Source organism: Elephas maximus, chromosome 24 (genome assembly GCF_024166365.1).
Source record: "Elephas maximus indicus isolate mEleMax1 chromosome 24, mEleMax1 primary haplotype, whole genome shotgun sequence".
Classification (NCBI taxonomy): Eukaryota; Metazoa; Chordata; class Mammalia; order Proboscidea; family Elephantidae; genus Elephas; species Elephas maximus.
The window spans coordinates 5022579-5038825 of NC_064842.1; the positions used below are offsets into that span (position 1 = coordinate 5022579).

At 38.3% G+C, this 16247-nt stretch overlaps 1 protein-coding gene across 4 annotated transcripts in view; it reads right to left on the reverse strand.

Moving 5' to 3' along the window:
• Positions 1–16247, reverse strand: part of USH2A (usherin) — a 906431-nt gene that overhangs the window by 429771 nt on the left and 460413 nt on the right. For all 4 annotated transcript variants that reach the window (XM_049868234.1, XM_049868232.1, XM_049868231.1 and 1 more), the window contains 3 exons: positions 12625–12784; positions 10520–10691; positions 4568–4715 (listed from right to left, as the gene is read on the reverse strand). In XM_049868234.1, coding sequence (XP_049724191.1) covers positions 4568–4715; positions 10520–10691; positions 12625–12784 — 480 coding nt within the window. The remainder of the gene's footprint in view (positions 1–4567; positions 4716–10519; positions 10692–12624; positions 12785–16247) is intronic.

A 16247-nucleotide genomic window follows, 5' to 3' on the forward strand; every position in this document is an offset into this window, starting at 1 on the left:
TTCAGAAGCTCCAAATGTGTAGTTCTAATTATGCAGTAGTAATCCACACAACACAGGTCACAGATTTATTATATGGTAATCCTTTGTGACGGCTAATGGCGTTTCAAGGGAGTCAAAGTTCTACACAACATGGGGTCCTCATCCACCCTGGACCAAAAAATAACTGTTTTCACATGAAGAGCTTTTAAAATCCAGCTCCAAACTGCAGCCTGCAAAGAACACCTTCTCCAGAGGGAACAGGGATCAAAGGGTCCCAATTAGAGAAACACAAAGCTGGAGTGTCACGCTAGTTTTGGGAGGTACATGAAGCAAAAGTCTAGAATTAAGCAGGAGATATTTGAAGGAAAGCAAAGCCTTAGGTGTAAATCAAATGATGATGACTCAGTGTTTAAAGACTGAACTTGGCAGAGACTAAGGCAATTCATAGCAAGGATTATTTGTTAAGAGCAAAATCATGGAAACTTAAATGTCCATCAATAAAAGACGGGTCAGACAAAGTGTGGCTTCACCCAGTGGGATTCTGTATCTCTATGAGACAGAACAAGCTTGTGCTACCTTTACTACCATCGGAAGGTGTCTCTGCCATGCTGCTCAGTGAAAAATGCAGGTTTCTATGGCAGTACGAGTAGTATGATCTCATTCTTGTTTAATAAATGTATATTTTAGATGCATCACTTCATATGATTATTGACCAGCACTTTTCTAACTGAGCGCTACTATATGTCAGGCACTATTCTAGAAGCTGCTGTTACAACACTGAACAAAAGAGACCAAAACAGGGAAAATTCCCTGTGCATACGAAGCAGGCCCTGAAGCAAGGAGTGAACATTCCAGCACAGACCCTGTGGAGCAGGACCAGGCTGGGAGGCAGAGAAGACAACCCAAACCAGGAGGCCTGCTGGTTCAGGAGCATCCGAAAGCCTGCTCCCTTAGCCATACTGGTTAAGGGTTAAACCCACCAGCCGCCCTAGAGCGCCTCCTACTCCTGGCAGCCCCGTGAGTGTCCGAGTGGAAACGTCGTCTCCACGGGGTTTTCAACGGCTGATGTTTCAGAAGCAGGTCACCAGGGCTTCCTTCTGCAGTGCCTCTGGGTGAACTTGAACCCCCAACCTTTCAGTTAACAGCGGAGAACTCCTGTTAAAGATCACCAATTGCTTAATGGGCAAGAACTGGAAATTTGTATCAGAACCTTTTTATACCTTTCTTATTTTATCACATATGGGCACGTATTAGAAAATACACACAATTATTACTACAGAAAGTAGGTTTAATTTTTCTCAACAGTGAAATAACCCATCTAGGAGCATAACTAACTAATGGAGCCACATTTTGGAGCCTAGAACGTGCAAAATCAGGCAAGCCGCACCTGCTGTGGAAGATTACAGTCTAAATGCTTGCACAGCCCCGACCAGCTGCATCTCAATGAAGGCGCATATAGAAAAAAAAAAAAGTTCCCAAATACTAGGAGCTTTCCTCAGGGAACCTGTCCTCCAGGCACTTGGCCCCCTGTGCACACCTCTGCTTTGTGATTATTTGTTTATATGGGTTTTCCCCGAAGGGACTCTGAGACCCTTAAATCAAGGATTGGACTTAATTCATCTTGGTTTCTCCAACATATATAAGAGTGGCTGACACTTAGTAATTGTTCAAAGATAAAGGTGCATGAATAAATTCAGCATTTTGGCAATAACAAAAGCAGTGACCGATTCTGATTCAGAAGATCTAGGGTGAAGCCCTAGAATCTACTTCTTCAATCAGTGCCCCCAGGATGGTCCTAGTGATCAAGTACGCTTGGGAAACATCATCTTAAGTCACTTGAAAGGGTTTCTTTAGTAACACAGGGATGAAACCCACTGTATTCTCTAAATCCACTGTTCTGCAGAATATTCAAAAAATAAAACAACATAGAGTGTAATCTGGAACTGGTTCCGTTAAATGGAACTGGGCATCGAACTGGGCCCATTATTCTGGGGAAGAATATTAAAGGTTCCCAAAACATTTGCAGGATCCACACTCTCAAGTGAAAACCCAAACCCAGCACCCCCACAGCCACAGGTGAACGCATGTCTTTCAGAAACGTACGTGTAACTACTGTTACCTTCTTGGCTGGTATCACCAGAGAGCCAATGCTCTTTGATATACATATCATGGATCAAATGCAATTTTCACAAGACACAACTAAATCTAGTAAATATTATGGGTACTAACCAAAAGTACAACATCGTGTTAGGGTCTGTGACAGAAAGGAAAAATAAATGATTCATGGTCCCTACCATATGGTAGGAATGTTAGATGTGTACCTAAAAAACTCTGAGCCCCAGCTGAATGAAGCAAGTAAAATTATGAAGCCATAGAGAAGGAAAGTTTGACTTAAACTAAGGAAGAGTGGAAAAACTTTATTGCATAAGAGGTCTACATTCAGCCTTGAGGGACAAGTTGGATTTCTACAAGTAAAGATGGAGAGAAGATAGGAGTTATTAACCCTGATTTCACAAACAAGGAAACTGGTATAAGTGGAGTTCAGTAAAGTTCCCAGAGAAATATAGTTATATATACATATGTCAAAGACGAGATATAACTCTAGGCCAATTTGACTCTACACCCATGTTTTTCACCTTACATTAATACCACAAATATGCTAGGGTGATTAGAAAGCACGGTGTGTTACAGGGCTGTGTAAATGGGGGGTCAAATAAGTTGGAATGACAGACTGAAGAATTTGGACTTTATTCTTTAAGTGTTTGTGGAGAGAGGCAGATGCTTTGAAAATGGACAGAGATACAAGACATTTCCAATATGTAGATTATCCTTTGCCAGACAGCAGACAATGGAAACCAAACAATGGAAAATTTCTGGGAAGTAAAGAGAGAAGTAGTGGAGGGAAGTTGCCCTTTTTTTTTTTTTTTTTTTAATTAAAGCTAGTACTTGTAAGGAAACCCTGGTGGCGCAGTGGTTAAGTGCTATGGCTGCTAACCAAAGGGTCAGTAGTTCGAATCTACCAGGCGCTCCTTGGAAACTCTATGGGGCAATTCTACTCTGTCTTACAGGGTCACTATGAGTCAGAATCGACTCGATGGCAGTGGGCTTTTTTTTTTTAGTACTTGTAAAATATCTCACCACTGTGCACGTGCACACACACACACACACACACACATACACGATTCTGCTTTGATTAAACACAGGTTTGGAATATAATGGAACCTTGTCATAAATCTCCCAAATCTCTCAGATGCTTCTTGCTCAATGAATATATTTTAAAACTGCTTTTAAGTGCATAAATCACAATTAGCAAAGATTCTTTGAAAGGTGGAAAGAATTTCTCTAGTCAGTCTTGGATTCAAAATCAGTTGTAATCCCAGTCGCAACTACCAGTTAGGATGAAGGGAAGAACTCTACTGTACGAATCACACGATGGCATTTAACAGCAATCCAACTGGGATAAATCATTTGTGTTTTCATTGTCCCATGTGGACTAGATTTCTTTGTGGGTTAGGAAGTGTGACAGGATTTTTGACTGCTTAATATCAAGTAGACATCCATTTATTTTTTATTAGGAAGTTTGTAATCGTACGCGGATAACTTCAGTAGCAGAGACAATCATTCACTCTAATTATCAGAGCTCCCTCCATTACCTCAAATATGTCTATTGCATTTGCCAAAAGTTTAATTAAAATGAGATGACTGGAATAATTATATCATAGTAAACATAAGACAAACTAATAAAACTGCAGTTTTGTTTTTTTTCATTCTTGTTGGCTATGCTCAAAGAGGCTATTTCAGTTCTCAGTAATGAGTTACTTTAAACGGTTTCTATGATACTAAAAGTCTTCTTGATGTTTGTCTCAAAGAGGAACAAAACAACATCACAAAATTCTCTATCAATGTGGAACAATGGCACTGTGTTGTGTGACTCTTAAAGATATTCCCAATAAATGAATAAATCCACTTCTCCCCAAAATCATTATAAATACAGTATAACAAACTTTTCTTTTTGAAAAGTTCAACTGCCTAGCTTAATTCTCTCAACTGTACAAAGATGCTCGGAAAGACACATAATCCATTTTAATTAAGTGTTGTTTAAAAACTGCAGGCTGAAATACTTACAGTGTATTAAAAAATAGAGTTCCAATGACCTTTTTAAAGATAAAAAAATAAATAAAATAAATTTATTAAATCAAAAGCTTGTGAGACACAGTGTTTACATGAACTTTCCACTTCTGTACGTCTTCAAGAATAACGGCTATTAAAAGCAGAAGTCATTGAAAACACGTGGATCTCACAGAGGCATTTGTTGGGAAACCGCATCTGTTCTCACCTTTCCTGAAGCACCTTCAACAGTGAGATGCAGTACACAAGAACTATCAAAAGGGAGCACTTTTGAGCCACCAAAATTGTGTGTTAGCCTAAAAACCACAATCTCCCAACTACAGACAATGATAGTATCTCAGGTATTTTATGTGCTAAAATGATCATTAAAAATGAAGCACCACATATAAGCTGCCATTTAGAATATTAATTTACCTTTACTAATCATCTTTTTAACTTGAGGCCGGAGGAGTTCACTTACCATTCGGGTACTCAGGCTCGGTCCAGGAGATGTTGAAGGAGTCAGGTGAGTAAGAGCGCGCCCGGGGGGCCGGCACCCCTTCCGGAGTGCTCTCGTCCGTGTAGGCTTCGCTGACGTCACTCACGGTGCACCCACCGCCCGTGCAAGCCTACACCGAGATGAAAAACCCGGTGTCACTCTGGTCCCAAAGTTTAGGGGAACACTGAAGAAAGGAAACTCACAGGGAGAATTCAAATAATGCTCTTTTTAACACTCCCTGCCGCCGCCCCCCACCAATCAATTTTATTTCAATGCTGGGTTTGACATTTAATTCACTCGCTTTTTAGGACATGAGACCGCCAACTCCAATCATTAGAAAATAACCCAGAATGTATGAATTATACATGTATCCTAAGTCGGATACTGACAGGGTGAATAAAAACCAAAAAACCAAACCCACTGTCCTGGGTCGCGGTTGGGACTCATAGTGACCCTACAGGAGGGTAGAAGAGCCCCACAGAGTTTCCAAGGAGCACCTGGTGGATTCACTGCCAACTTTTTGGTTAGCAGCCATACTTCCTAACCAATATGCCACCAGGGTTTCCCAAAGGTTCCTGTAGTCAAGAAACTCACACACACACACGCACAGAGTCACACACACACACACACACATATACACCTTCACACACACAGTCACCCTATGAGAAAAGTTCTGGGGACATGATGAAGACTACTTCAGGATTAAACAAATGATTTCTGGGAAAAAAAAAAGACATAGCAAAAATAATTGCCTTTTTATTCTATGATATGACCAATATATTAATAATATAACACAAGGTGAAATTGAATAAAACAATGTCTCATAAATCAATCAATACAAAGCAATTGTTAAGTGACTGCTTAATGGATAAAACAGTCAACTCATTTACTTAGCTGCCAGAGATGGGCTTCAGCACATGACTGAGAAACTGAGTATGATCACAGAAACCCCCTGCTTCCTAAACCCAGCAATGGCAGCATGAATCTTAAAGATACTCAGAAATCTCTGTAAGTCCACGCCCGGCATAAACTGAAAATACTCCAAAAGAAATGGCTAAGTGTATCAAGAAAGTATGTTGCTATGTAACCTATCGGATAAGCATTTCTCCAGGAAATTGAGACACACACAAGGGTTTTCCAGCCTAGATCTGCCAACAAATATTGCAATTATACCCTTCTATAACTTTTGTAACAATGGTATTTTAAAACCACACTTAAGCTTTGTTCAGCATTTCCTTAGGCTACAGCTTTAATTTAAACAATGAAATTTAAAAATCTTTCAAAGAGCACACAATTTTATCAAAATCAATAGGAAAATTAAGCAAAATCATAGGACAATGTAAAAAAGCAGACAGTTATTTAGTCCATTTTCATGGACAATAATTACTAACATAGCAATTAAAAACGATAAAGTATTTCTCAGGGCTCACCCCCTGCTTTTAAGTTTGATACTGTGAAAATGATACTTAAAGCAGGAGATATTTCTTTCTCCCAAAGATGGAAGGTTGAGTGGTTGTTTGATAGATTTTTTTTTTTTATTGAAGTACTGTACTATTTTGCAACATTATTGCAAATGATTGCAAATTCCTCATAGTACATATAAATAACCAAATACGTGGTCAATAACGGTGGAGATCAATCTCACTTTCTGTTTTAAGAATGCAGCATTGGCTTGTGTCTTTGGGATGACGTCTCATCAGCTTCAGTGAGTTTCAGATGGGTTAAACTGTGGCCTGGGCATTAAACTGCCTTAAGATTGGGGACCTAATTAACCCCTGTGGGTTTCCTCTAATTCTCGGCTGTGGCACGTGCATATATATATGTAGGAGATAAACCATGCTCCTCCTGAGAATGGAATCTTTGCAAATAAAGAAGAATCAATTGAGCGTGTGGCCCTGACTCAAAGCTCTAGGACGTGCCCTCTGGTAGCCTGGGAAATAACTACCTGATGATTAAAATAGAGAAATTAAAAAAAAAAAAAATTTCATATGTGCTGAAAGTTCATCAGAAAACCTGGCAGGAAAAAAGGTCACATGGGACAACTAAATTATCAAAGGAAAATGGTCAAAAGAGCATTTTTTCCAATTATCACAAAGAGATAAAATCTGTCCCCTTGCATTTTCAAGATTTTGTTTTGTCTTAGGGGAAGAACTTGATGTAGCGTCTTGTTGTTACATTCACAGCACACCAGAATTTAATTCTGAGAGTCTCTTTGCCATTTTTTTTTCCTCATTCACATGTAATTTCCCTTACTGTCTCTCCCCAAGGAAATACATAATCATATATTTTTGTAAACAAACTGAATTAAAATTTACTTTGTTTTGAGAATTTTCTGATGCCTTCTGGGATAAATGAAGACATCCTCTGGCTACTTCTTTGAGCAGTACCATCAGAGATAGCTAAACTAGTCACTTGACAAAGAGGTATCTTAAAAATCCAAGGAGTTTGTGAGACTTTATTTTTTTTTTTTTTAAATAACAAAATTTCCTGCAAAAATATTTCATTTTGATGTGTCCGCATTTTTCTGTGTACATTTCTAGTGGCTAAGTGAACAGCATAATGTCCTAGTTTCTTCAATGAAGAAATAAATGTTCTTCACATTGTTTCCGACTGGTCTGATCTCACTAATATCTAAATGGAATTGAACCAATCAGTATCTGGCTTGACCTCCCAGCACCAGAGGCCACTGCATGCAAGGCAGCTGAAAGCTGATTAAAATTCTGGTTTGGAAAAACTAAACAAAATAGTGGGATTGATTAAAGACGGCTTTTTGAAACTGCAAGGTCTTTGAAAGCCTCTGAGCCATTAAAATAAGATGTTTTAACCTAGCTCCTCTAACTTTCGTCAATTACAGCCTTTAAAAAAAAATTCACAGGCAAAGTCATAACACTGCCCTGAAATGATAACTTCTGACCAAATACGGGATTTGAGTTTGATACAATGAAAAGCATAACTAATAAAACTATATCTGCTGTTTTTGAAACCATCACTGTTAGGGAGCTCCCAAACTAGTATTCTCCTTTCCAGTAGTTGGTTTTCAGGTACATAGGGACTAAGGTTGTTGAGAATACAGCGTATTTGAAAGCATGAAGGAAAACAACCAAGCCACGTTATCCCTACATGATCTTTTGAAAAATTAAGCTCGTCATTTCCGAGAATATTTCCGGGAAATATACGTGATACCTAAAGTTCATCAAGTGGCAAATGTCCAGCAGTAATATAAAAACTGTAATACTGTGTCTATACTGATAGCTGTCTGTGCTAATAGCTCTTTATTTAATTGCTAATGTATTATTTTTATTGTGATTGCCATAGTTAGCTATGGTCAAGTCAGTTCCAACTCATGGCAACCTTACGTATAAAAGAACACAGCTCCACGCAGCCCTGCTCTCTTCACCATCATTGGTGTGTTTAACTCCCTTGTTGCAGATACTTGATTAGTAGCTACCAAATCCAGCCTATCTTTTGTTGAGTGTAGCAACACGCTATACCATACAAACAATGTTTACTTTGGAACCACACAAAGTCCCCAACTCAGACACTTCCCAGCAAATTATCTAATCCGTATCAGAAGTCGCAGATTCTTTATGAAATAAATGGACTTAAAAAAAAAAAAAAAATGAACCAAACCCGTTGCCGTCAAGTCGAATTTCGACTCATAGCAACCCTATAGGACAGGGTGGAACTGCCCTACACGGTTTCCAAAGAGCAGATGGTGGATTCTACTCTGTATTTGTTGATTCTTTCAACAATTGTGTGTGGAGCATCCCGTTTCTACCAGGGACTATGAGTGGCCTAGGAAATAGAATTTTGAAAGATGCAACCTCTGCAATTCAGGAGTTTATAATCCAGTTCATTTGGGAAAATTCAGTGAAGTCACATGAATAACAAACCTATTACAAGCCTGCGGTAGTGAATCTTAGTGGTTCAGCTCTCCAAGTATCTTCCTCTATTCAAAGGCTGCTTCAGCGGGTTGTTATCTGCAGGTTTTGTTTTTCTAGCACTTAGTCAACATGCTGAGACAATCTGTAAAGGCAACCCTGCCTGACTGAGAACCTGGTCTCCATCTACTAATCGAATGACCTTGAAAGCCAGTTATTATATTGAAACTGTGAAATACACAATAATTTCTCAATTAACCGGGAAGAACTTAAAATTTTCTGGTTCTTTAATTTACTGGTTAACAGAGTTAAGCAAAAAAAAACTTTTAGTTAAATACTCCCTGAAAACATGTGGGTATATTTTCTGCCCTCATAAATGCAGCGAAATTGAAGATAACAGTGTGCACGTTTCTTTCTCCAGCAAGAGGTAAGGCAAGGGCTCCCACGGCTTCACGACACCCAGCGGCAACATCAGTCAGTGGCTGACAGACCACGTTCGACTCCACAGAGTATTTAGCATCATAGAATTTTAGGGCTCAAAGAGACATTAAAAATTATTTAGTTCAGTGTGCTAATTTGAGGCTTGAAGAAAATAAAACTCAGTTTGGTTAAGTGAATTTGCCTCAGGACACACAGTTAGTGGCAAAAGCTAAAAGAAAGCCCAGGGGAGCAGACTCCCGGTCTAGAGGTATTTCTTTTTCAAGGTATTACAGATTTATAAAATATAGGAGATTGAGGTAAATTTTAATTGACTGCCCAGCATAACCTAAACTTTGCCTTGGGAGTAGAACTTTGTTCCTTCTCATTTGCCTCCTCCTGGTAAAAAACCGAGAATACAGTAATTTCTGTTTAATTTTGGCTGTTTCTCGGAGATTGAGGCTTTCCTTGACTTTGATATTACTCTTGTTTTGAAAATAATGAGGATTTCTGCATTGGCTTTTGAAAATCAAGTTAATACACTTCTTTACTTCTTGGGTAATAAAAATGTAGATAATCAAAAATACTGGTTATTAAACTTACATGCTGTGCCTCACACCTAGGCACATGGAGTCAGTTTTCAGTAGGAGTTTTCACGTGGCCTGATTGCCCTTGTTTGCAGTTTGAAGTCAGCCAGTTAGCGGTAGTTGAATGCCGCTTATTTTCTCGTGGTATAATATTTAGAGCATTCAAGAGCATGTTAAGTAAAATGAATGCATACAGAGTGTCTGCATAAATGTAAATTTATTCATAATCAAGAGCAGAATATTTTCTATGGCATTTATTAAAGTGAATATCCTTATATAGGCATCACTGTAAAATGAAGAGTATGTTTAAAACAAATAGGGACACAATCTTATGTTTATATTCAGTTATTCTCAGATGTGCTATTAAACTTAAAAAAAAATTATATTTCATCAAAAAACAAAAGAACCACTGAGTATAAATTCCACAGGAATATCAAGGTCTTTAAAAAGACCTTTGTGTAAGAGTGCTATTTTGCATTAAAAATGCTATTGTCTGTCTACAGAAACCCCTAAACTATGCTGATTCTGGGTTTTATTAAGTGACTTTTTTTTTGAGATAGAAATGTAACATAAGCCAGAATATAATAACAATCAAGAATATTTGGGCGTCATTGAAACCTTCACTTAGAAATGTCAGATCCAAATTTTCACACTGTGCATTCTTTTTCAATGAAACGCAAGGTCACAGGGAAATAACCTTATTAATCCCAACATTTTAGAAAAAGCTTTCAACAATTAGGGCATTCTACAAATAATAATAATAATAAAAAGATAATTCCTGATAAAACCAAACGAGATTTGGGAAAACCTACTGACTCAGATTGTTATTCTATCATTTTACATAATGTGTAATTAACACATAGGTAATGGATCAACATAATCTATATTTAGGATGCGAAGTGAGTTTTCAGTGTAAACATCATCATTTGAGTTTTTCTTTCCCTCTTTTCTTCTTTTTTAAGTAAGCGAGAGAGGAAAGATGGATAAAGCGCAGGGGAACAAGGAGGAATGACCGGGGACAAAGTGACAGAGAAGTAAAGTGAACCTACCTCCAGCTTGATGAGATATTTATTACCAGGGAAAAGGTGTGGTAGCATGTGATCCTGGAAAAGTTCTGTGCTGTTATAGATGACATTCCAAACTGTAAAATCATGCGTGCAATTTGAAATATACAATATATAGCGCTCCAGAATTCCATTTATTTTCCTTGGTTGTTGCCACCTAGGAATGGAGGAATATAGCATTATTATCATTATTCATTCAAGTCAAAACTGAAATGTGCAGAATTTTTTTAAGAACACATAGAAACTTGGATTTGTGCCACAGTAGAAAGCACTCTAAAAGCTCAATAGCGATTCATAAAGAAAAAACAAGCATTTACTAAATGCCTACTCTGAATAAAAAAAAAAAAAACCTGCTGCCATCGAGTCAATTCTGACTTATAGCAACCCTATAGGACAGAGTAGAACTGCCCCATAGGGTTTCCAAAGAGCAGCTGGTAGATTCAAACCGTCAGCCTTTTTGTTAGCAGTCTAGCTCTTAACCACTATGCCACCAGGGTTTCCTACTTTGAGTAGTATAAAGAAAATAGGACATACTCCCTGCCTCTTTTTACTTATAATTTTAATTATCTACAAATACAAAAAGGAGCCCTGCTGGCACAGTTGTTAAGCATTCGGCTGCTAACCATAAGTTGGCAGTTCGAACCCACCTAGCCGCTCTGTGGGGGAAAGGTCTGAGGATCTGTTTCTGTAAAGCCCAGTTATGGGGGCAGTTATACTTTGTCATATGGGGGGTTGCTATGAGTCAGGATAGACTCGACAGCACCCAAGAAAGTGCACATAAACGCACACGAGTGAGAGCTTGATTTTGAAGTTAACGTGTACGATAAAATGTGGCAGAAGTACAATTTCTAAGAACTTACATGAAATGGGAGAGAGTTATAACAATGCAATTGTCTTGAAATATTCAGTAATCTAACATACAGCTGATATGCGTAATTACAGAATCCAGTAAAGCTGTCTTAGAGGGACTGAGGTAGCCAGGTAACACTTCTTGAATGAGGTGACACGTTGACTAAATACAAAGATTTTATACTTAATATATGGATTGGATTTGGGTAGGAGAAAGACGAATGCAGAGTTTTGCAGATAACCAAAATGGATTAGAACGTGCAGGTGAGAATAAGTGGGACAGCCATGGAACAGACAGGGAACTGGTATATTAAGAAATACATACCAACACCAAACCCATTGCTCTCAAGTCGATTCCGACTCACAGTGACCCTACAGGGCAGGGTAGAACTGCCCCACAGGGTTTTCAAGGAGCGGCTGATGAATTTGAACTGCTGACCTTTTGGTTAGCAGCCACAGCACTTAACTACAGACTAGTGGGAAATCTTGTTGGATAAGTAATGTGGGCTTGGCTTTGGGGCACACTAAAAGCCAATAGGAGAGTTTAGACTTGGAAGAATGGGGTCATAAATCATAGTGTTTTCCAGCTTGAATTAATGACATAATCCACTCGGTCAAAACTCATTTTACAGATGAGAAAACTGAGACTGAGAGAAATGAATGAACAAGTATTAATTGTATCAAAAGTATTAATTGGTGATGAGGCCAAGGTTTAAAGAGAGGTCTTGTAAATTTTGGTTCGATGTTACAATACACCTTCTCCTTCATACATTAGGAAATGGGCAAGAATCAGTCATTTCAGAAATAATCTGACCATGCCTATATTTGAAAGTTCTTTTTTGAATTCAGCTGCAAGGGGAACAAGAAGGTCCTGGTTTATACTTAAAAACAAAGCTATATATACAGAGAGCATATATATATATACATATTCTTTAATTCCAAAATCTTACACTCAATGTGCCACATATTAGGAGCTCAAAGTACCCATGCTAGTGGTCAGTTTTTCCTTTATTGATGTTTGCACAGAATCTGTGCACATACGTAGCTCGGCCTGATTGCATAAAGACAAAATGGAAATTAAGTTGGCAAGTGATAATCAAAGGTTCCCAGAACCACTGAACTAATCATTTCTGTGCATTTAATCACAATAAAATTAATTTTATGTCACAGCCCTTCTCCTGATTGAACTCACTGGGATTCTCGCATGAACCAGCGTGTGAGAAAGAAGCATTTCTACTTACTGGATATATATAGTCGTAGAATCCAGGACAGTCAAAGTCGGTGATTCTACATGATCCGGCGGCAGCTGTGCCGTGTACAGGGTGACCCAGGAGCTGTTTGCGCATCCCACGTGGGTGCACGCACTCAGCAGAAACTGGTGGGGTGTAAATACTGCTAGATCTAGTGGTGGGGGAACAAGAATTTATTTATCATTATACTTTTTATTCAGTCAACCTCATTCCTCTATATTCCTACTTCTTAGAACTGTTAAAGTAAAATTTAAAATAAAAATAAATCAAGGGCAGTGAAAATAGTAATAAAATATAGGTTGTTTTCTCCCTTAAATATACTCTAAAAAACCAAACCCATTGCCATCGAGCCAATTCCGACTCATAGTGACCCTCTAGGACAGAGAACCACCCCATATTGTTGGTCCTGCAACCTTTTGGTTAGTAGCCAAGCTATGAGTCGGAATCTAGTCTTCGGAATCGACTTGACAGCGATGAGTTTAAATATACTGTGGTCACGTCTAAATAAGCAAGTGTCAGTCAAACTCTTCTTCATTTTAACAATTTGGCTGTTCTCTTGATGTCTGTATGGTTAAGAGCTCAGCTCCTGACCAAAAGATCAACAGTTCGAATCCACCCGTTGCCCTTTGGAAACCCTACGGGGCGGTTCTACTTTGTCCTACAGGGTCACTATGAGTTGGAATTGACTTGAAGACAACAGGTTTGCTTTTTTTTGTGTGACCAGGTAAACTGTTTTCTGAGTTTCATCTTAGTTCAATGGCTCTGTTAAAAAATAAATGAGACATTCAAATTATTTTTAAAGCACATTTGAAGACAACAGGAGTTGCTTTTGAAATGCAAACTCATGACACCTAACAGTGACTTTGCACTTGTAATTCCCTTTATCAGAGTTTGAGTTTTCTCCTTGTCCACCTGACCAATTATTATTGGACCTTCAAGTTGTCCAGGCTCAGGACAAACATCAGTTTCTTTTAAAGATGTCCCTGACACTCCCTGCTCAGGATCCCTGGCACAAGCTGGAGCTATCATCCTCTCCTCTGTCCACCACTATACTTTGCACACACCTTTAGCTTAGCATTTACAACGGTGTGCCATAATTATCTGTATACAAGACTATCTCAACCATTAGACTGAACGCCTTGAAAGAAGGAATCGTGCGATATTCTCTTCGCATTCTTAGCATCTAGCACAGAGGCTGGCACGTTGAAGGTTTTTAATATATGCGTTAAAAATGAATAATTAATGAAGGAGATGATCTAGATACATTTGAGCTAGGTATGAAAGATGACCAAGGGTGTACCCTAGGCAGAAATAATCTCTTCCTCTGCTGAATTCCCCTTAGCACTTTGTACCTATTTAGCATCCTAATGGATACCATATTCCCTTGGATTAGAACAAATTAATTTGTAATTTATCAATTCAATTCTGAAATTCTCTGAACACTTAATTTATAAAGGTACTCAATAATTATTTTATTGAGTGACTCTAACTAAAGTTAAGTAAACTTGATCAAGATTTAAACGTTGCTCATGCTTTTACAGTATCAGAAATAATTATTTTCTATAATGTTTTTAAAAGAAATTAGTCACAACCTAAGTAACACACATTCTTAAATCTCATTAACCTTGAATCATTGCAATTTCATGTTTAAAAGATTAATGAAATGCAACCTAATTCAGGCAAATAGATTTGGCATTGCACTGATAGCAGAGGTAAACCAAGAAAAGAACATTTTGATTTTCATGTGAAGTAAAGTCAATTGGTAAAACATGTAGGTAAGCAAAAGATACTTTTACAGTAAAATTAGTCACTCTAGAACAAAAAATCAAGGAAAGATTCGACCTTTTTGAATAAAGCTCATGTTTTTATAGATTTCATGCCACAAATATACACTACTGCCAAATTGAGGTTGGGTACCCCCAAACAGTGTGGTCAGAAGATATATTGCAGAATACGTACGTATTATCCCTAGAATACTTAAGGCATTGTGAAGTTTACAGGTTAGAAAGATGTTTCCTTTTAGAAGATAGAATGGTTTTAAATTGAATATCTGGCATCATGTTATATATTAAATGGTGTTTCCCAAACACGTGTTAAAATGTAATCTTGTTTGGAAATATGAGTTTCTTTGTTATGTTAATTAGATCATACTTGAGTAAAGTGGGCTCTAAATCTAATCACTTCTGAGCTACAAAAAAAGCAAATTAGACACACAGATATGCACACACAGGGGGAGGCAGACACCATGTAAGGATCGTCTATAAGCCAAGGAACCAAGGAATGGCCAACAATGTCTTACAATGAAAGCATGGACATGGCCAAGACCCTGATTTGGACTTCTAGTCTCCACAACCATGAGAAAATAGATCTCTGATCTTTAAATCCGCCCATCTGTATTTGTGTTACAGCAGTACTGGGAAATTAAGACATAGGGTATAAAGACTCTAGAACAAAAAACCATCACCACCAAGTCGATACTGACTCATAGCGACCCTACGGGACAGTGTAGAACTGCCCCATAGGGTTTCCAAATGATGGATTCGAACTGTCGACATTTTTTTTAGCAGCCAAATGCTGAACCACTGCACCACCAGTGCTCCATAAATTTGCTAATGCTATATAATATATAATATGAAATCTGCTATGGAAACCATAGAGTACAATAAGAAAATTCAGGGGTGCTGGGTAATTTTAAAAGTCAAGAGTCAGGGAAGGCTTCGCTGATAAGGTGACATTTTGTGCAATGACTTAAAGGGGGTGAGGGTAAAAGGAGTGAGGCTCTGGGCGGCTGGAGGATCATTTCAGGAGAGGGAATAGGCAGAGCAGAGTCTTGGCAAGAGAAACATGCCTGGCATGTTTGAGAAACAGCAAGGAGGCCAAAGTGGCTGAAGCAGGGCAAAGAAGGTAGAAAGATGTAAAAGATTAACATTGGATGTTTAATGAAAGGCTAGATCATGTGGGCCTGGCGATCATTGTAAGAATTTTCATTTTTGCTCTGAAGGATCCTATTTAAGAAGTCACTGAAGGATTTTGAACAGAGCTGTGGCATGACCTGACACAGATTGTAGGACTATCATCCTGGATGTTGGGTGGAGTACAGACTTGTGGCAAGAACACAAGTATGGAGTCCACTTAAGAGGCTATTGTAATAAACAAGTGACCAGAGGCAGTAAGAAGTGGGTGAATTCTGGACATATCTTAAAGGAAAAGCTAATAGTATTTTCCAGCACCTTGTAGGTCTGCCAAAGTTGACCTCAAGGTTATTGAGCTGAACAAAGGAAAAGATGAAGTAACCACTAATTTGACTAAGGAAGACCACAAGCAAAACAGATTTTGAAGGGGAAGATAAAGAAGCCACGTGTTAAACACGGTAAGTTTGAGATGTTAATTAGACATCCAAGGGCAGATGTCAGTTAGGTCATTTAAGTACAAGTCTGGAATTCTGGGAAAAGATCCTGGCTTGAGATACAATTTTAGAAACCATCATCATATAGATGGTATTTAAAGCAGAAGAAAACACAAGTGGAGTATGTGTAAACAGAAAAGAGATAAAAAGACTAAAAAAACTCTGAGGTACCCAACATTAAGATGGCAGGGAGAAAAGCAGGAAGCAA